Source organism: Canis lupus, chromosome 7, assembly GCF_003254725.2.
Source record: "Canis lupus dingo isolate Sandy chromosome 7, ASM325472v2, whole genome shotgun sequence".
Lineage (NCBI taxonomy): Eukaryota > Metazoa > Chordata > Mammalia > Carnivora > Canidae > Canis > Canis lupus.
Genome location: NC_064249.1, coordinates 75380582 through 75401843, shown reverse-complemented (window position 1 = coordinate 75401843; position 21262 = coordinate 75380582). Strand labels below are relative to the sequence as shown.

The 21262-nt window shown below is 43.6% G+C and overlaps 2 protein-coding genes across 5 annotated transcripts in view; both read left to right on the top strand.

The window, feature by feature from the left end:
* The first annotated feature begins 5925 nt into the window (after positions 1 to 5925).
* On the top strand, positions 5926 to 6864 carry LOC112648200 (alpha- and gamma-adaptin-binding protein p34-like). Its single transcript, XM_035719273.2, has one exon. It carries the CDS (start codon positions 5926 to 5928, stop codon positions 6862 to 6864), a length of 939 nt encoding a protein of 312 aa, XP_035575166.2.
* A 12178-nt stretch (positions 6865 to 19042) lies between these two features.
* Positions 19043 to 21262, top strand: part of PPP4R1 (protein phosphatase 4 regulatory subunit 1) — a 61132-nt gene continuing 58912 nt past the window's right edge. For 2 of the 4 annotated variants that reach the window (XM_049112931.1, XM_025429516.3), the window contains exons 1-2: positions 19043 to 19175; positions 19372 to 19416. In XM_049112931.1, the coding sequence (XP_048968888.1) occupies positions 19169 to 19175; positions 19372 to 19416 (52 nt within the window). In that variant the 5' untranslated portion in view covers positions 19043 to 19168. Of the gene's footprint in view, positions 19176 to 19371; positions 19417 to 19798; positions 20235 to 21262 lie in introns of those variants that run through there. The other 2 variants (XM_049112935.1, XM_049112933.1) reach the window with 1 other exon arrangement.

Below are 21262 nucleotides of genomic sequence, written 5' to 3'. Positions count from 1 at the left end.
GTATAATTGCTTGGATTTTCAGGAGAGTCCCATGAGAAGGCTACAGGCCACAGTGTCCAATACTAGGCTCACTGGTCTCCAGAGACTATGTTTGAGCTGACCTAGGACATGCTCACAGAAGGTGAGGAGCTACAGGCAAGATTCTGGGTGCCAATAAATAGATAGGAATGGACCAGGTCACTTCATCTTTGGTGCATGAAGGTCATAAATGTCACCGCCTACAAATGGCTCAGACAAGCCATGGAGGGGAGACCAGAGCAAACTGATTCCTGTGGGTGACCAGCATTCACAAAGGAGCACTCTGTTGGAACACTGCTGCAGGTGCTGCCCATAGAGCATGCTTCACTTAGGACCTCTGACCCAGTACTGTGTCCAGCCTCTTCAGAGTCATCCTGACTGTTCCCAGAGCACCCTCTGCCATCTCCCATCAAAGCACTCAACACATTTCATTCCGACTGTTTTACTCTTTATTGTCCCTGGACTGTGGGCTCCTTGAACATGCTTTTCTTACAGAACCCTGTCCTGTTCTTACAGAACACTGAAGCATATGGAAGGCACTGAGTAAATATTTTTCTGAGTGAATGAATAAGACTTATGTAGTAGGCTGAGTTCTTGGACATCTGCCTCCATCAGAAGCAGGATCTCCTGAGAATAAATTGAGATGAAAGGGAAGCTTTATTTGTCCATCAGCATCTCCAGTGAGCACTGGTGCTATTTGACAAGAAAAATGACGCTAAGTCTTGCCCTAGAAGGATAAGTGGTGTCCTAACCGTGCTGGTCTGGATTGGCGTAGGATGTTTCAGAGTCTGAGTCCAGAGGCTGCACAGACCTGAGATACAGCATCCTTAGGAGCTGACTTGCAAAGCCATGGAGACTAGCCATCTGGAGGGTCATCCATCCAGAGAGGTAAGTAGGGGAAGAAGACTCCAGCTATAAGCTGAAGGAATGAAAACCAGGGAAGCCGAGTAGCAGAGAAGCTTCAAGCAGAGCTTGGGAGACTGGCTCCTTCCATGTGATGGCATCCATACAGCCTTGAGGCCAGGACTGCTCCTTAACTCTGCTGATGGCATATAACCATTACACACTAGCAGCTGTTAGGTGCCCCACACGCTTTTTCAGTTGGATCAACTATCAACGTCTCTAACCATCACTAAGATGGCCTGCATTTGAATACAGGACTATGGGTAATAAGAAACGACCTGTCTGACATGTCTAACCATGTGAATAGTTGATGAGGTCCCTTTTACTCACAGCACCCCAGTTGCATTCCAAAAATTGATCTCAATATCTTCCTCATTTCTAGAATTATGAAAAAAGTCAAGCAGTACCGTGACATACACCACAGACATGGTCAGGCGTATTAGCTCTCACTTTTTCATATCTCATCCAGTTCTGGACTTACCTCCCTCTCCCCTTGATACAATCAAGGTCCACTTGGACTTGACACGTGCCCAGTTTTTCACCTTGGGACTTCCTTCAAAGCTCTGGTGTGTATCCCCCACCTCCCACCCCAAGATTCCTAATCCTGGACCATGTAAAGTAGTGTATTTGTCCCAGCTTGGCTCCCAATTGTGGACCCTGGTCCACTGACTAGTGGGGACATCAGATCTTTCAAAGAAATGCCTTTTTCTATTATATCCTCCTGGTGCACTAGGAGAATGCTTTATCTGCAAAGTCAAAGCATCTTGATCAATGTTCTTTTCCCCATTTACTTCTCAGGAAAACCTCATCCTCACCCTGCCCGTTGTAGTCAAATAAGCATGTATAACACAGAAATATCTAAAATATAAAATGATTTTTTATTGTGATACAATATATGTAACCTAAAATATACCATTTTAAGTATACAATTCATTGGGATTAAGTAGATTCACATTGTTGTGCAACCATCAAACTAAAACTCTCTACCCATGAAATGCTTACTCCCCATTCCCTGCTCCCCCTCAAGCCCTGGCAACCTGCATTCTATTTTCTGCCTCACATAAGTAGAATCATACAGCAGCTGTCCTTTGTGACTGGTTTATTTCACTTAAAATAATGTCCTCAAGTTTCATCATGTTGTAGCATGTGTCAGAATGTCCTTTTTAAGGCTGAATAATATTTCATTGTGTATGGAGGATATGTGTGCATGCGTACGTGTGTGTGTTTACCACATTTTGTTCATTTATCCATCAGCAGACACTTGGGTTGCTTTTACTTTTTGGCTAATGTGAATAATGCTACCATGAATATAGTTGTACAAATATCTGTTTGAGTCCCAGCTTTCATTTCTTCATACCCAGAATTGCTGGATCATATGCTAATTCGATGTTGAATTTCTCAAGGAACCACCATACTGTTTTCCATAGCAGCTGCACCATTGTATGTTCTTGCCAGAAATGCATGAAGGTTCTAGTTTCTCCACATCCTTGCCAATGCTTGTTATTTTTTCTTTTTCTTTTTTTAAATAATAGCCATTCTAATGGGTATGGAGTGATACATCATGTAGTTTTGACTTGTATTTTCCTAATAATTGTGATAATGGGCACCCTTTTGTGTACTTATTGGCCATTTGTATCTTTTTGGGGAAAATATCCAAGTCCTTTGCCCACAAAATATATAAATAATTTTTACTGGAATTCAGGGGAACTCATTTCTTATAATTCTTTAATATATATAAAAATACTTTCATCTTATTACAGGCCAGTGTCCCTTGTCAACCCATATTGATTTGGGACACATTGAGGAAAAATATAAAAAATATAAAGAAACCATAGGCAAGTTGAACTTACTCATTACCTACATTTGAGCAGTGCACTGAATAGTTTTCATGGCAAAACACCAAACAACCAAATCTTAAAAACCATATCCAGCCAAAGCTGGGAGAGCTCCAAATTCACTCTAAGCTGAAGCAGAAGCTAAATGTCATCATCACAGATTAAACCTCTGAAGTATTAAAATAAGTGGTATGTTATCAAAAATTTAATTAGGATTATAATTTGACCCTTAAATATTTTAGTAACCAATATTTTAAAGTTTGACGTTATGGTGAAGGAACAAAATTTATCAATGCTGTCATCTGTGAGATCACATTTGCAGGTGCTTTGCCACACATTCACGTAACTAAACTGTCACCAGCACATTGAACAAATGGCATTAATCTTTTATGAATGACAGAACATAATTGGGTTTTCAGGACTGACTTTTATCAAAGGAACTGTGCACCTAGGAAAATCTCAAAAATATCCTTTATCTTCAGTTACCAAAAAATAGTTGACAGACCACAGTAAACATCTGGCAAGCTTCATATTTTTTTAAAGATTTATTTATCTGAGAGAGAGAAAGCACATGTGGGAGGGGCAGAGGGAGAGAGAAGTATAAGCAGACTCCACCCCCACCTCCCCACTGAGTGCGCAGAGCCCCGGGGAGGCTCGATCTCACAACACTGGGATCAGGACCCGAGCCAAATCCAAGAGTCAGGTGCTTAACCAACTGTGCCCCCCAGGTACCCCAGCAAGCTTTATATTTTAATGTTTAGTTTCTATTGGCTCAAATCTATAAAGAATGGTTTTCTTCTAAGTGGTCTTACAGCATCTATTTTTAAGTTTATTCGAAGGAACAAAATGTATTTGAGATACCTAGCTTTTCTCTAATTTTCTTTTTTTCTTAAGATTTTATTTATTTTAGAGAGAGAAAGAGAGAGCACACATGTGGGCTGGGGGACAGGCAGAAAGGGAAAGAGGATGTGTCAAGCAGACTCCTGGATGACCTTGGAGCCCATCACAGGGCTCAATCTCAGGACCCTGAGATCATGACATGAGCTGAAACCAAGTCAGTCACTCAAAATGACTGAGCCACCCAGGTGCCCCTCTAATATTTCTTTTCTTCCTACTATTGACACACTTCACTGTACCTATTTGGATTAAAGATAGCTTGTCGTGGATTTATTGTATGCTGTTTTGGAATTATTTTTCTTTGCGGAATTGAGATGGCCAAGTTGACATTATAATTTTAATACCACTCTCATGAGATATGAAGAATTTTCAAATAGAACTTTTTTTAACAAGCCTCTTGGCCTAAAGAGAATATTTGTAACCTAAATCAAATGCAGTTGTTACAGATTATTTTGATTAGTGATAGAATTGCAAGGACAACAAACAATTCTGAAAAGATTGGAATCATGATATAATCACTATCTATCCTATTACCTTATGTTAGTAATTAAACTTTTTTTTAAGATTTGGCTTATTTATTTGATAGAGAGAGAGCACAAACAGGGGGAGCAGCAGGCAGAGTGAGAGAAGCAGGCTTCCCGCTGAGCAGAGAGCCTGACGTGGGGTTGTTCAATCATGTATCATGACCTGAGCCCAAGGCAGACACTTAACCGACTGAGCCTCCAGGCGCCTCAGTAATTAAATTTTTATGAGATTTTTTGGCTCCAAAAATATATAATGTTCTTTCTAAAATTAACTATCTAAAACACTCTCATTTAAAGATTTCACAATATTCATGAATATTGCAGCATTTACTCTGGCAATTATAAATTTATGGAGCACTTTTCATTGGCGGAATTTCAACACAGGAAGTACGTAAGGAGATTTTCCTCCAAGTTATATTTAGAATGCTTAATTATATTTGAGAGGGTATCTTCAGATAATAACAAGTCCAGGCCACGGTTATTGCCATTAGTATCACTGTCACACTGATCAGATGCTTGGGAATCTGTGCATATACTTGATCACTGAGAAGCAGTATCTCAGGGATTCTCGAAAAGTTGCTCCGGAAGCACTGGGCCGTTTAGCCTTCCAGAGGCTGAAAGCAAAGTCAAAGTTAAATAGCAGAGTTGGGCTGAGCCCCAAGGCTGTAGTCGAATGCCATTGCATCCCTGAGTTATGCATTATTTATCTCTAAAACAGCTGAAAGATAGAAATGAGAGCTCTGTGAGCGTGGGGATCCCAGGCCTAAGTGCCATTAAATTTGGGGGGCTGTCATTTCCATTTTCTGAAGAGCAATGATAGTTAAAAAAGAAAGCAATCAGAGGCAAAGCTTATTGGAACTCAGCTAGATCTACTAACGTTACTCCTTACCTCAGTAATTTCAGATGCTCATAATGGTGACTATTTAATAGACTCTCTGTTGAGTTTACTTACTGAGTTCTCACCGTGTGGCAGCCGCTCTAAGCACCTCACGGGTACTCACCCATCCAGGCCTCACAGTGATCCATGAAAAAGGCACTTCTATCTTATAAAAAAGTTTGCCTTTTCACAAACTTGGGAACCAAATAGAAAGAGGTGAAGCAATTGCTCAAGATCCACAGACATGGAGCTGCAGAGCAGGATCTAAGCTGGAGCCCTGCTGACACCCCCACGCCCCGGGGGTGGGGGTGTGCGAGTCCTGCAAACATGAAGGGATCCCACGAGGAGTGTAAGATGCCCTGTTCTCTCCAGGCCCAGGCCTGGGGACTTTGACCCGCGCTTAACGCCCAAGGGGCAAGCAGGTGCAGGGAGAGGCTGAGCATCCAACAGGGCAGCTGAGGGACACAGGGCTAAAGACAGCAGGGAAGGGAAGAAATGAGAAGTAAAAGAGAACAGATAGAGGAATAAAACCAAGGAGGTGTGATGGTTTCTTTAATTAGCCTGGAGAAAAGAAAAGTTTACCTTGCTCATGGAAGAACAGGTTGAAAAGACAAAATAGTTACTAAATAATCAAATTGAGTTAAGGATACATTTTCTTTATAAAACATCCAAACAGAAAAAAAAAAAAACCCAAATCGTAACATAAAGCATGAAAAATTATTAGGGAGTTCACACATCTATCTGCAGCCTTCACTCAGGTTAAGAAATGGAACGTTTCCCACACCCAGAAGCCCTGCTCAAATCCTTTTAATTTTATCCACTCATCCCCCCCAGACCCCTCCCCATTATCTCTAAACTGACTTCTAGAGCGATGGCTGCCCCCTGTGTGCTTGTCACCAGCTGCTCCTCCACCTTCTCTGGACACCAGCTGGTCCAGGATAACCTCAGAGCAGAGGATCTTATTGTGGAAGTGACTGCCGATGATGCCATGAGGTTTTATCCCTGGACCATTGATAGTAAATACTATTCAGCAGGTACCAATCTATGTGTGGTGCCAAACAAATTTCTAATCACTGCAGAAGTCATGGAGTCTGTCCAAGCATTTGTGGTTTACTTTGACAGCACACAAAAATCTGGTCTTGATAGTGTTTCTTCATGGCTTCTGCTGGCAGAAGCATGGTTACCTGTAGTCATGATCTTGGTCTGTGACAGAGTGTGTGGAAATGGTGTAAACCGGCAAAAAGCTCAAGAATGGTGTATCAAACATGGCTTTGAATTGGTAGCACTCAGTCCAGACGAGTTGCCTGAGGAGGAGGATGACCTCCCAGAATCTACAGGCATAAAGAGAATCGTTCAAGCCTTGAATGCATACGTGTGGTCCAATGTAGCGATGAAGAATGACAGGAACCAAGGCTTTAGCCCTCTTAGCTCATTGGCTGGAGCAAACCATAGCACTGGGTCAGCAGAGACGTATCATTCAGAGCAGCCCCATTTGCCAGCACCTGCTAGGACTGAACCCCTCTTGGAGCATCGGGGTGGTGCATCTAACACAACAGACGCTCAGGCTGATAGCATCGTGGATCCCATGTTAGATCTGGATATTCAAGAATTAGCCAGGCTTACTACTGGTGGAGGAGATTTGGAGAATTTTGAAAGACTCTTCACAAAGTTAAAGGAAATGAAAGACAAGGGTGCGATGCTCCCTCATGAGCAAAGAAAGCTGCATGCAGGAAAGGTGGCCGAAGCCTTCTGGGTGGCAGTTGGGGGAGACAGAGATGAAATTGAAGGTCTTTCATCTGATGAACACTAAATGATTCATGCTAGGGTCTGACTGCCTGAGATACTTCCCTGCTCCACCCAGTTCTATTTTGCTGAACTTCCCATCATCATGTTGGCCACCTGACTTAGTTCTGGGGCCCCCTTACTTTTAGTTTTTAGTAGGGGATAGTAGGGCTTTTCTCCCTTGGTATATTTTAAGAGAGTGAGGAGTACAAGGACAACAAGGAGTGAGAGTTTTTCAAATACATCTTTTCCAGGAATAGGAGTGAAATGAGGCTCAGCGGCCTGTGTGATTTGCCCAAGTTGAAAGAGAAGGCCACCACACCATTCCAGGTCTGCCTTTTATGTAATGTCTTCTGCAGTTACACTCGATTACTGCAGATCAGGAGCTGGTGCTACCTTTCCTCGGGCTTCTGGATTTTCTGCTTTCAGGGAGCTTGCTGCTCTGAGCTTCGGTGCTTTCGATTGCAGAAAGGGAGCAGCTGCTGATAGGATTTGTGCTGTAGTCGAGGTGGGGCCAGAGTCAGTGGACCTCAGGTTAGTCTCCAGCTGAAAAATGCCTCTGGACATTTCATCTGAAATAGAGGGTCTCAGCTCACACTAGAAGCTGTTGAGAAACAAGTATGAATTTTTTGACGATGATAGAGGAGGCAAAGGTGTCCTCCTCTGCTATAGAGATAAAACAAACCCATCTACCTTGCTGGATTGCTGTTGTGGGGGCACAGGTAGGGATTTTTGTTTAAGAGAGAGAAGGGAACTTCAGGAATTCCCTGTTCTGGGCCATTGAAGCAGCATGTAATCGGAACCGGAGGCTTTTGCATTAGTCGCACCAAGAAGAAACTGTTCTTCCTTAGAACTCTTGAGATGTCAGAGCTTTGCCATCACACTTTATACCCTCAAAACAGGGCAGTTTTCCCCCTCTTTGTCTCTGAGAGCCAAACAGATCACTGCCAAAACAGCCATACTGCAGTGTGGGTGAGCCAGGAAAGGATGTGAAGGGCTAGGCAGTGAAGCTCTGAGGACCTATGCTACTTCCAGGGCTGGGGGGACGAGGCAGGGGCAGCCTGAGGGGAACTGATTGCCAGAGGGAACGTTTCCAAAGGAAGGGAGGAAAGAGAGCAAATAAAAATCCCTATTTCTGTGTTTGTAGATACTTGGTAATGCATGCCATTAACCTTCACCGTGGTGGTCACTGCCCCGGTTCTAGACTGGTGCCCCATGGCTCTAGACTGACTGGATGGTGCTGGCTAAGAACTAATCCTGGCCTACCATGGACTGTGAACTCCTTCGATTACCAGCAGAACCAAGTTTCAGATGCCGCTCTGTGCACCGCCTTCTAAGCACTTCAGAAAGAATGGCTGGAAGACTGGAATGTCTCAGGTTCTGGACCAGGGCAGCCACCAGGAGGGAAGGTTTCAGTGATTGGAGCACTCAGGAAGAGCCATCATCACAGGCAACTTTAGCAGTTACCTTGCTTGGTGACTCTTTTTTTCCCTCTTCCTTTTCTTTTTTCCCCTCTTTTAACTATTGTGAAGGTCTTTGAGACGGTAGTTGAACACCATCCCATCATTGTTTCTTTGAGGTGACATTAGCTATTTATTAAGAATATAAGGGAAGTTGGCTCTGGGATTGCAAAATGAAAGGCAGAATGTTCTTCTCAAAACATGAAGGGTTCCAAAAAATCATCAGGTCACATGGTTAGGAAAGACAGACTAGAAAAAGCTGTGAGTGTGATTTTTGTGGATTGAACAAAGCCAGGTGATTAAAATATGATTTATTTATAAAGTAAAAAAAATAAATAAACTGACTTCAAACACCAAAGACTAGTTTTGCCTGTTTTTAAATCTTAAACAGATGGAATCATATGGAATGTATGCTTCATTCTCTGGCTTCTATCAATTTTACATCTGTGTGAGTCACTCATTTTACAATAGATGACACTTGCTCATTCATTTTTGTTGCTGTATAGTATTTTCATGATATGAATATACCACAACTTTGCCTATCCATCCTGAATGCTGATGAACACTTAGATATTTTCTAAATTGGGAATTTTTACAAATAATGGTGTACATAATGTGTACATATCTTTTGGAGTGAAATTGCTGGATCATAGGTTCTGTGTGTGTTTGGCATTAGTAAATATTGCGAACTATTTTCTAAAGTGGTTGAACCAAATCTCCAAGAATATTGTATGAAAGTTGTGTCACTATGTGGTGGAATAATGGTACCCCTGTAAAGGTATCCATTGTCCTACTTCCCAGAACCTGTGAATATATTACTTTACATAGCAGAAGGGACTTTACAGTTATGATTAAACTAAGGATCTTGACAGAGAGGGATTACTCTGGATTATACAGGTGGGCCCAATGTTATCGCATGAGTCCTAAAATGTGGAAGAGAGGGAAAGAAAGTCAGAGGAGATGTGACCATGGAGGGGATAGTCATAGACAGGTAATGCTGCTGGCTATGAAGATGAAGGAAGGACACACAAGCCAAGAAATATGGAGGTCTCTAGAAACTAGAAGAAGCAAGGAAACGAATTTCCCTGTAAATCCTCTGGAAAAGAAAACGGCCCTGCTAAAGCATTGATATATCCCAGTGAGACTTGTGTCAGACTTCAGACTTCAGACCCACAGAACTGTAAGAGAATATATTTGAGTTGCTTTAAGTCCCTAAATTAGTGATAGTTTGTTATATCATCAACAATAAAATAAGAGACTCCACATCCTCAACAATATTTGGTATTTCAAGCTCTCCGCTATTCTGGTAGGTGTATTATAGTATCTCATCATAGTTTTAATTTATATTTCCTTGATGAAAAATTATAGTAAGCACCTTTGCATATGTTTCTTAGCCATGTGGATATGCTCTTTATGATGTCCCTGTCTATTGCCCATTTTCCTATTGACTGTCCTTTTCTTATTGATTTGTGTAGTTCTTTGTATATCTTTGTATTTATATTATCTTCCACTTTATAGCATGTGTTTTCCCTCTCCTAATAGTGTCTTAGGATGACAGAACTTCTAAGATAGTCCAATTTATGGACTATTATCTACGGCCAATTTATGCATGGCCAGTGTTATGTCTGTTTAAGAAGTCAACCCTTACCCCAAGGTCAAGATATTCTTCAAGAAGATATTTTGAAGCTTTATTGTTTTGCATTTCATATTTGTATCACAACCCCTCTGGAATTGATTTTTATGTATGGAGTGAGGTAGGGATCAAGTTTCTTTTTTTTTTTCCCCTCACATGACACTCCAGTTGACCTAGCTTTCCATTACAACTCTACAGTGTCTTTCTCTTACTACTTTAGATTGCTGCTGCTGTTATCAGGCAATTCATACACGTGTGAGTCTGTCTTCTGGACTCTTTATTGGTGTATTTGTTATGTCCAATCCATTACCACACACTCTTAATTTTTGTAGCTTTAATATATATCTGGACATTCAGTAAAGGATATTCATCTCATTTGTTCATTGTCCTTCAAAATTATTGGCTATTTTTGTCTTGGCCTTTTGCATTTCCACATAGACATTTCTTTTTTTTTTTAATCTTTTTTTAAGACTTTATTTATTTATGTATTCATGAGAGACACACACAGAGAGAGGCAGAGACACAGGCAGAGGGAGAAGCAGGCTCCATGCAGGGAGCCTGATGTGGGACTCGATCCCAGGACTCCAGGATCATGCCCTGGGCTGAAGGCAGCGCTAAACTGCTGAGCCACCCGGGCTGCCCTCCACATAGACATTTCAAATCAGACTGTGAATACACACACACACACACACACACACACACACACACACACAAATTGCTCAGATTTTTATTGAGAATGAATCGAATCTGATGCAATTGACATCTTTACAAAATTGAGTTTTCTAATCCATGGCCTTGATGTAGCCTTACATTTTACTTAAGAATTTAATAAATTTTGCTCAATAATGTCTTTCTAGTTCTCTATGTAATGGTCCTGCATATCTTTCATTAGATTTATTTCTAGGATTTGACTTTTTTTTTAAGATTTTATTTATTTATTTGAAAGAGAAAGAGCATGCATAAGAGAGAAAGAGAGAGAGAGAGAGAGAGAGAGAACAAGCAGAAGGAGAAGCAGGCACTCCTCAGAGTAGGGAGCCCAACATGGGTCTTGATCCCAGGACCCCAAGATCATGACCGAAGCCGAAAGCAGACACTTAACTGACTGAGCCACCTAGGTGCCTCTAGGATTTGACTTTTTAAATGATATTATAAATGGTATTATATTATAAATGGTATTATATTTTTAGATCTATGTACAATTATTGAATACTGACATATAGAATTGACATTGTGTCTAGTGACTTTACTAAACTTACTTCTTAATAATTTATTTGTGTATTCTTGTATTTTCTGCAGATACAATCAGACCATTTATGAATAATGACAGCTTTACTTTGGAAGAGGCACACTTTATGTAGGAGAATGTGGAGAAATTGGAACCCCTATACATTACTGATAGGAATATAAAATGGTGTGGCTGCCTTGGACAACAGTTGGCAATTCCTCAAAATGCTAAAGATATAGTTACCATGGGATCCAGCAATCTCAATACTAGGTATATAACCAAGTGAACAGAAAGCATGAATCTATACAAAAACTTGCATGTAAATGTGTATAGTGGCATTATTCACAATAGCCAAAAAATAGAAAGCACCCAAATGTCTACAACTAATGAGTGGATAAATAAAATGTTTACCTACATAATAAGGTATTATTCATCCATAAAAAGGAATGAAATACTGATAGATGCAACTTGAAAATATTATGCTGAGTGAAAGAAGCCAGTCACAAAAGGCCACATATTTTATGAACCCATTTATATAGTACATCCAGAACAGGCAAATCCATCCAGGCAGAGATTAGTGATTTTCTAGGCCCAAGGTTTGTGGGGGTGGTAATGGGGAGTGACTATTGAGTACGTTTCTTTTGAGGATGATGAAGTATTCTCAAACTAGATGTGATGATGGTGGTACAACTCTATGAAATAGTTTCAAAACCATTGAACTGTACACTTTAAATGGATCACTTCTATAGAATATGATTTATATCTCAATAAAAGTATTAAAATTTTTTTATGTGGGACCTTGAAAGCTTAAAAAAAGGAGCTAAACATAAACTAATGTTTTGTAGTATAATAGGTGAATTGGGAGATTTTTGGCAATTCTTATTTTTTCTTTATACTGTTTTGGATTTTTATACATGTATTTTTTAAAAACATTTGTGTATTTTAGAGAGAGTGTGTGTGTGGGTGGGGGAGAGAGAGAATCCCAAGCAGGCTCCATGCCCAGCGCAGAGCCTAACACAGAGCTTGATCCTGTGACCCCAAGAACACAACTGGAACCGAAACCAAGAGTTGGATGCACAACCAATTGAGCCACCCAGGCACCCCTATACATTATTTTTATAACTGGAAAAATAAAAAAGAATATATGTCACAAAGAGGTAGAATTTCTCCCTCCTCAACTCCCCCCAGTAGCAACAACAATAAAAACAAACAAACAAACAAAAACACTAGGAACATAGTTTGAAGGAGCAAAGAATTGGCATCTGAGTTCAAGATTGTCTTAACCCAGGATAACTTGGCTTGAAACAAGTGTTAGGTGGTGGTAAATGACAGCTAATGAAGCAAAGGGCATTTGGTGGAAAGACTATTTATATATACTTATAGTCTTTATATATATGTGTGTGTATATATACACATATATATATATTTAATTGAAGTAACTGGCATACAATATTGTATCAGTTTCAGGTGTGCAACACAGTGATGAGACACTTGTACACACTGCAAACTGTTTGCCACACTAAGTCTAGTTACTGAAAAGATGCTATTAAGGCACATGTTTGGGATTTTCACGGAATTAGTACAAGCAAAATATTAGAAAGATAGTTTTTGCATTCTTGGCCAGAGTGAACTGAAAAAGACTGGTTAGAAAGTTGCTAGTGTGGTTTGAAGTGGTAAATACTCTGGTCAGGATGCTTTGTGAGAAAAGAGTTGAAAAGGTGATCTTAAATGTTTCAGTGGTTAAATCAGCAGGGAATAGTGAAGGCCTAGTTGGCCTTACACGTAAGAGCTTACACGTAAAAGGACAGAGGCTCTCCCGATGCCAGAGAAATTGGCTGAGGAACAGTTTTGATGGAAAAGTCGTGAACATGATGATATACGAATGCTATTAGAATGAGGATTCCAATGTTTGAATTTCAATTCCCCTACTTGTGATCTGACTTCTGACAAATTATTTAACCTCTTTGAGCTTTGGTTTTCCTTATTTTAAAAATGGTAATATAAGGGGCGCCTGGGGGGTCCATCATTTAAGTGGTGTCCACCTTCAGCTCAGGGGGCTGGGGGCTCCGGGGGGGCCTGGGATAGAGCCCCTTGTCCCCGCCCTGCTGAGCAGGGAGCCAGTTTCTCCCTCTGCCCTTTCCCTCCCCCCGCTAACCTCTGCCCCTACTAAGCTCCTCTCCCCCCTTCAAATAAATAAATAAAATATTTTTAAAGAAATGGTAATACCAGTATCTACTTCACAGTTGTTTTACGGGTTAAAGCAGGAAGTACATAAAAGCATTCAGCAGGATACCTCACACATATAACTAAAAAATATAGTTGCCAAATGCACTATATTACCATTGAGGGGAATGAGGTGGCGGGTACACAGGACCTCCTTGCACGTTTTTTTTTTTTTTTTTTTTTTTTGCAATTTCCTATAAGTCTGTAATTATTTCAAATTAAACAGTTTTAAAATGTATTAGCTATCTTGTGTACGAATTGTATTGCGTCGTCGTGTTAATTCTTTTTAAAATGTTTTATTTTTTCATCAAGTGAAGTAAAGACCAGGAACACAAGCAATTGGTTACAAAGAGTTACCCAGAAGTGAAATGAGAATGGAAGCAATTTCTTCTGAACCAGAGAGCCACCATAGAACCACAAGGCAACATTCCTGTGAAGTGACCTTGGAATCAATGTATGAGGGGCACCTGGGTGCCTCAGTGGTTGAGCATCTGCCTTTGGCTCAGGTTGTGATCCCGGAGTCCTGGGATCGAGTCCCACATCAGTCCCGCTCCCCTCCCTGCAGAGAGCCTGTTTCCACCTCTGCCTATGTCTCTGCCTCTCTGTGTCTCTCATGAATAAAAATAAAATCTTAAAAAAAAAAAAAAGACTCAAGGTATGGTTTATTCGCTGAGTTTATCTGGGTTTCAATATGCGGTTTACCTATGGTATTTTCCTGGTTCATCCTGACTCATCCATCCAGATTTAGAATAATAAACATTTCCTCAGCACATACTCTTGTGGGGTAGGCTCTTGAACATTGCTTTGAACTGCAGCTAACATTTTCTGCATTTTAAGAGAAAGGCACACATTAATACTGCTATTTTAATACACTTCTTGCTTGCCATTCTCACATCTTAGTATTTACAATAAAGTTAAACCTTGTGAAACAAATTGTACAGGATGCTGTACCTCGGCTGGAATAACTGTATCTCCGTGGAAAATCCTTTTGGCTCTACTAATGTGGAGAACAGGAGAGCACTTCACATAGTGGATAAGAAAGAGGGTTTATTTTCTTTTATACTGGGTTTACAATGGTGGTTCTAACAGGATGCTCTATTCTGTTCAGAACAAGCCTGTGCTAAAACTTGCAGTGGTGGCTGACCACAGGACAGAGCTTATGTTCTGCTGCATTCCACGGGCAACCTTCAACTCTTAGAAGTAGAGAAAGAATGGCCTGAATAGGGCTGACTCAGATGGGGCTCAGTTCTGCAGCTACTTTCTCTGCCATTCTGTCTTTCTTTTCTCAGATGGTCTGACAAAATGGATGTTTAGCTGATGTGAGTAAAAAGAGATCCAATGTCGTTGAAAAACAACCAAACTATGAAAGACCTGGGAAAGGCTAAGATTTCACATTTTGGAATGTCGCCTTGACATAGAACTTAAAGGGACCTGGAAGAGGCAAGGGAACAAAAAGATAAGAAATATTTTACACAAATATTTACCTTTTTACAATTTACCAAAATAGGTAATGGAGGCTTTCAGTAAGAGATTGTAGCCATTAATTAAAAAAGAAAAAAGAGAAAATGTTGTTTTTACTTGACAATGGCAATCTTTGAGGGACATTTCATCAACCTGGCTCTTAGAAAACAGAGAGATAAATAAAAATGAATTTAAAAATGTGTTTAAAAAGCACTTTCTCATATAAGTATTTCTCCATTTTCAGACTGGTTCATCTTTTATTATTCAAAACAATAACTAAAAGATCTGCCTTTTATATCTTTTCACCTTCAGGAATGAACATTCTGAAGAAAAAAGTAAACAGTTCAATTACCAATACAGGAATTAATAGCATCAAGCAGTGCCAGGTAGGTTTCTTTTTCTGGTAATATTTTCCTCATGATATTTATTGTGTTTGAAGAGCCAAACACATTGATTTCCAAGGCTCCTTGGCAACTAATGGAAGTTTTCACTTGAAAGAGGACTTGTTCTGAAAAATTCAGGCTTTCATAGCCACATACTCAATAATTTTAAAAAATTGACTTGTGGGGTGCTGGCTAGCTCAGTTGGTAGAAGATGTGGCTTTTGATCTCGAGATTGTGAGTTTGAGCCCCGTGTCAGGTGTAGAGATTACTTAAAAAATAAATAAGTGGGGACACCTGGGTGGCTAAGCGGTTGGGCGCCTGCCTTTGGCCCAGGATGTGATCCTGGAGACCAGGGATCAAGTCCCACATCGGCCTCCCTGCATGGAGCCTGCTTCTCCCTCTGCCTATGTCTCTGCCTCTCTCTCTGTGTCTCTCATGAATAAATAATAAGTAAGTAAGTAAGTAAGTAAGTGGGACGCCTGGATGGCTCAGCGGGTAAGCCTGCCTTTGGCCCAGGATGTGGTCCTGGAGACCTGGGATCGAGTTCTACACTGGGCTCCCTGCATGGAACCTGCTTCTCCCTCTCCCTATGTCTCTGCCTCTCTTTCTGTGTGTCTCATGAATAAATAAATACATAAATCTAAAAATATAAATAAGTAAAATCTTTGAGAAAAATTGACCTGTGACATTCCCTCTATTTTACAGATTTCAGTGGCAAAGCAGGTTCAGACTTTACACTTTGTGTGGTGCTTTCACCACTTAACTTCTAGAATCCACAGGCTACATGATAAATGAAATTGGGGTAAGGGCATATAGAAAAATGATGGCTATTCTTTGTTTAAATACCATTTTTCATAAGGAGGGAACAGAGTGAGTTTTATAAGTGCTGGTTTAAAAACCATGTATCTTTACAGAAGGAGTAGAGAAAAGAAATCAAATGTAAAAAACATGTAGTTATGCTGAACTATGAGTAGGGAAACCCTCATCAAAATGGCTAAAAATCATACTGCCTAAAAGGACCTGTAGTAACACGTAAAGCAGGTAGGATAACAAGTGCATAGTTCTTGAAGAACATGTACAAAAATTACATAGACCCTCCTCTTTTGCTGCCTTCCCAGAGAGGGGTGAGAGAAAGTTTACTGAGGCCCAGCTACCAAAGGCAGAGTTCCTTCATCTTTCTGTATCCCAGGCTAGCAATCTGGTACATCATCTCTATTTTACTACCATCACTGAGATTTATAAATCTGACTTCTGGGTAGATTGTCCAGATAGTTTTTGTCATCTTTGTATCTCCAGTGGCTGAAGTAGAGTTGGAAGCCTGTAGATTTTGTGTTATTTGTAGAGCAGCAGTTAGTGCAAAGAGCCAAATCTTCTCCCCCTCTTTTTTTGCTAAAATGGTAGGTGGTCAAGACAAATACCCGCAAGCAGGGCCGAACTCTCATGGACTGAGTCAACTGGGACTGGATTCTGTTAATAGTTTGTGAATTTCCAATTGCCATTAAGGATTTCTGTCATTTTGACGGTTTAGCATCAGCTGAATTCACATAAGGGCATTCTGCAATGGAAAGAAAAAAATATAATGAGTTTGGCCTGTATTCTACTTTTGAGAAAATTAGACACACATCTGGAGTAATAGATTCTATTCTTATTTTTATTGCTTTTGGAAATGTAATACATAATGTATACAATCTGTTCTACCTTCTAATATCTGAGAGGGAAGTTTTTGGAATACCTATGTGGAACCCACTTTATTACACAGCATTATGAATTTCAGAGGATTGATCCGATCCTTAAGTCTGATTTTCAACAGCATTAAATGCCCATACAGTGGGATAAGGTGCCCAACCCCTTGCAGTCAAAAGTCTATGTAAAACTTTTGACTCCCCCAAACTTAACTATTTATAGCCTATTGTTGACTGGAAGCCTTACCAATAACTTAGTTGATTTGTATGCGGTATGTATTATATACTGCATCCTTACAATAATACTTAAGTTTCTCCAAAATTTCTAGGCTACGCTGTTTGAGCTTTTTTTTTAAAGATACTTATTTATTATTATTTATTATTTACTTGTTTATTTATTTATTTATCTGAGATACAGAGAGAGAGAGAGAAGCATAGACACAGGCAGAGGGAGAAGCAGGCTCCATGCAGGAAGCCCGACGTGGGACTCAATCCCGGGTCTCCAGGATCAGGTTCTGGGCTGAAGGCGGCGCCAAACCGCCGAGCCACCCGGGCTGTCCTGTTGAGCATTTTTAAATCGTTGCAAATCTCCCCCAATTTTTCCAATATATTTATTTTTTTAAATTTACACACAGTTCAAACCCATGTCGCTCAAGGGTCAACTGCATAGTGTCCTCCGTGAGGACCGCAATGCAGAAAGGGACAAGCTGATAATTCAGAATTTCCTCTCTCCAAGACACCAGGCCAGCCAATGTGGTATCCTTCAAACGATTGGGTGTTTTGTTCTCCACTTTGGGAGATTACCATTTTTGAGGCCCGTAGGTGGAGCTGGAATAGATTAGAGTCTCGGAGATAGGACCGTGTGGAATGGGAGTCAGAAAACTTGGGTTCAGCCTCCACTTTGCACTTGAGCTAATCCCTTAATACATGTTAAAAAAGAAAAAAAAAAAGCGGCGATAATAAAATCTGTAATAGTGATTTCAGTCGTGCACATGAAGTGCTAGCGAAACTATTTAAAGTGAAAAAAAAAAAAAAAAAAAAGCGGGCAGCCCGGGTGGCTCAGCGGTTTAGTGCCCAGGGCCGGGATCGAGTCCCACGTCGGGCTCCCTGCAAGGAGCCTGCTTCTCCCTCTGCCTGCGTCTCTGCCTCTTTCTCTCTTTCTCTGTCTCTCATGAATAAATAAATAATTTAATTTTTAAATTAATAACTTAAAAATTTTTTAATTTAATTAATTAAAATTAAATTTAATTATAAATTACAAATTTAATCAATAATTTAAAAAAATAATTTTTTTAAAAAAGGGTGGGGGGAGCTAATCGTAGGGCTGTTCCCGGGGCACCACGTCCCAGGTAGCAAGTGCCCTGCTGGGTTGCTCACGCTCGTCGCCGGCCGCGGTAATCCTGGCGCAGGCTCCCCCTCCACCGGCACACGGGCTACCCCCAAGAAAACGGCAGGACGGGGATCCGAACCCAGGCCCGCGCGCGCCCTCGCTGGAGCTCTTCCCGCTGGGTCAGCGCTCGACGGGCAGGCCCGGGGGCGGGCGGCGCCGGGAAGAGCGTGTCCGTCGGCCGCCTGGCGGCAGGACCCCGCGCTTTGTCCGCCGCCGCTGCGCCAGGGCCCCGGCGCGCGGGGAGGCGGCGCTTCCTGCCCCCGGAGGGTGGGCCCCGCGGCCTCCGCCGGGCCTCGGATCGCCGACGACGTGCGTGCAGCCCCGGGGGCGAGCCCGCCGGGAAGGGCAGGGCAGGGCCGGGCAGGGCCGGGCAGGGCCGGGCAGGGCCGGTGGGCGAGGCCGGTGACCCAACAAAGCGGGCCGCGCCGCGCCGCGCCGCGGGAGGCCCCGCCCGGGCCGCGCTCCGGGCACACGCCGCAGGGTCCCGGGCGGCTCTCGGCGTCAGGGCGCCTCGGGCCCAGGGTGTGAGCGCGCGCCGCCGAGCCGGGAGCGAGGGAGGCGGAGGAGCGGCCGCCCGGGAGCCGCACGGGAGCGGCGCAGAGCGGCCGGGCGAGGCGGGGCGGGGCGGCGAGGGGCGGGGCCAGGCCGGGCGAGGCGGGGAGGGGCGGGGCCAGGCCGGGCGGCGAGGGGCGGGGCCAGGCCGGCCCGCGGCGCCCGCCCCCCCGCGCCCCGGAGCCGCCCCGCCCGCGCGCGCCCCCGCCGGCCCGGCCCTCCTGCTCGCCGCCCCGCCCGCGCGCGCGCCCCGGCTCCCCGCTCGCGCCGCTCCATGTAGCCCCGGCTCCCCGGGAGACGGAGGAGGAGGGGGCGACCACAAGATGGCGGGTACGTGGCCCCCTGGCCTCCGGGCGCGGCGGCGGCGGCGGCGGCGGCGGCGGCGGCGGCGCCTCCCCCCGACTGGCGGCCGGCGCGGGGTCCCGGCGCGGGGAGGAGGCGCCGCGGGGCCGGGAGGGCGGGCGGCGGGGGCGGCGCGCCGGGTCCCGGGGCGCTGACCGGCCTTTCTTCTCTCCCCTCGGCGCAGACCTCTCGCTGCTCCAGGAGGACCTGCAGGAGGACGCGGACGGATGTGAGTGCGCCGGCGGCCCGCGGGGAGCGGCGCGGGAGGACGGGCGGCGGCGGCGGCGGCGGCGGCCTGCGCTCGGGGCTCGGGGCTCGGCGCTCGGCGCTCGGCGAGGCGTGGCCCTGGGCCGGCGGGGCCGCGAGCCGCAGGAGGGACCCGCGCTGGGCCCGCGGGCGGCGGCACTCGCGGCGTGTGGGCCCGGGGAGCTCGGGGGCGCGGGCCGACGTGTGCGCTGGCGCCCGGCGGGCCTCCGCGGACCCCAGCCGCCGCGCCCGGGCTTCGCCTTGCGGAGTCGCCGGCGAGTGTCAGCGGGCGGCCGGCCGCAGGGAGCCGGCCCGGGCGGCGCACCCGGGAGTCCCCGGAGCTCGGGGCGGTGTTGGGATGCCGGACCCCCCCTGTGATTCGTGGATTCCGGGAAGGCTGGAAGGTGTGGCCTTAGCTGGAGTTCCTAGCGCTGGGGAGCTTACTGCTCTATTGCAGATGTTCGCGGGGCACCCAGACCTCCCAAAATAGGACGATTTCAGCTTTTCCGTGAGAAAGGGAAGTTTTAAAACAGGCGATCTTTTGTTTGAAAAAACAAAACAAGACAAAAAAAAAAAAAACAAAAAGGAAAGGGGAGGAAAAAAGAACTTTGACGTTGTCTGCAGAAGACTGTCAGGAAGGAACTGGTATTTAGAAAGGAATTTGTTTATTTCGTGTGTGCCTAAGCATCCGAAGATAATTTGGAAATTGTTCTGCGTGGAAATGATAACCACGGTAGAATTTGTGGCGTATTTAGGGGGAAAGCCTGCCCGTTGCTGAGATTTACTGTGGCTAATACCTGGGTAAGTAATTCAGGGATGGTTGCATTCTGAAATTGCTCTTCTAAATTCTGTGTGGTTCAGCCTTAGCGCTGTGTAATGTGGTTTCCCTTGGCCGAATTAAGCTTCATTTTCGAATTCCTAGGTTTTGAGTGAGGTAAGGGGAATTTACCATTCAGAAGGGTTCTCTAAAAAGAGTATTTTTAAAGCAAACGAACCATATGCAGAATTAACTTTCGCTAACTCTGGGTTGGTGTTTTTGGTGTTTTTTGTGAAGTACAAAGCTCTCTCACACAGGGAGCAGTACTAACATAGTGAGGGACAGCTTCTACACTTCACCTAATGCTTTATGTTAGGCCACCTGTCTGCCTGCTAGTGAGTTGAAAAGGCCATTCAAGGCAGCTGGTGATTGCTTGCAAAGTTAAGGTTGGTAAGGTGGCTCCCATCGTTATCTCAAACAGGGGCTTCTCATTTCTGTGATTAGCTTCAAGACTTTATAAATAGAAGACACAGCAGTCAGCAGGGGTTTAGGAATGCACGCAGCAAGAACTTTTGCCCCTTCCTTTATTTTCATTTCTTGTGACATGCACTCTTAAAGGATGAGCTATAGTGTCCCGTTTCCTCATTGAGTCTATAGAAGCCTAGTCTAGAAGGGAAAGCACACCTGTGAAGAACTCAACAATGATTTATTCATGAGCTGCAAGACTTCTGTGTACTGAGGATATAGCTCTGCAAAGGACGGCCACAATCTATGCCCTCTAGTGGTTTATTAGCAGTTTTAATATAAGTGTGATGAAGAAGATATGAGAGGCAGCATAACAGTAGTTAACAAACAGACAACACTCTAGAGCCAGACTCTTGTGTTCCAGTTTTGTTATTATCATTTTGGACAGACCCCTGCAACTCCCTAAACCTCTGTATGCTCACGTTTCATCGTTTGTAAGTAAGCATACTAAGTATTGCCTATTTAGAGTTGTTTAGAGCCTTACATAAATTAAGATACGTAAAGCGCTGAGTACTTCGTATATACTGTTAAGTGGTGGTGGTTATGA

Bases quoted from the DNA above. Each gene is read 5' to 3' on its own strand.
- LOC112648200 (XM_035719273.2), top strand. From the start codon at position 5,926: ATGGCTGCCCCCTGTGTGCTTGTCACCAGCTGCTCCTCCACCTTCTCT.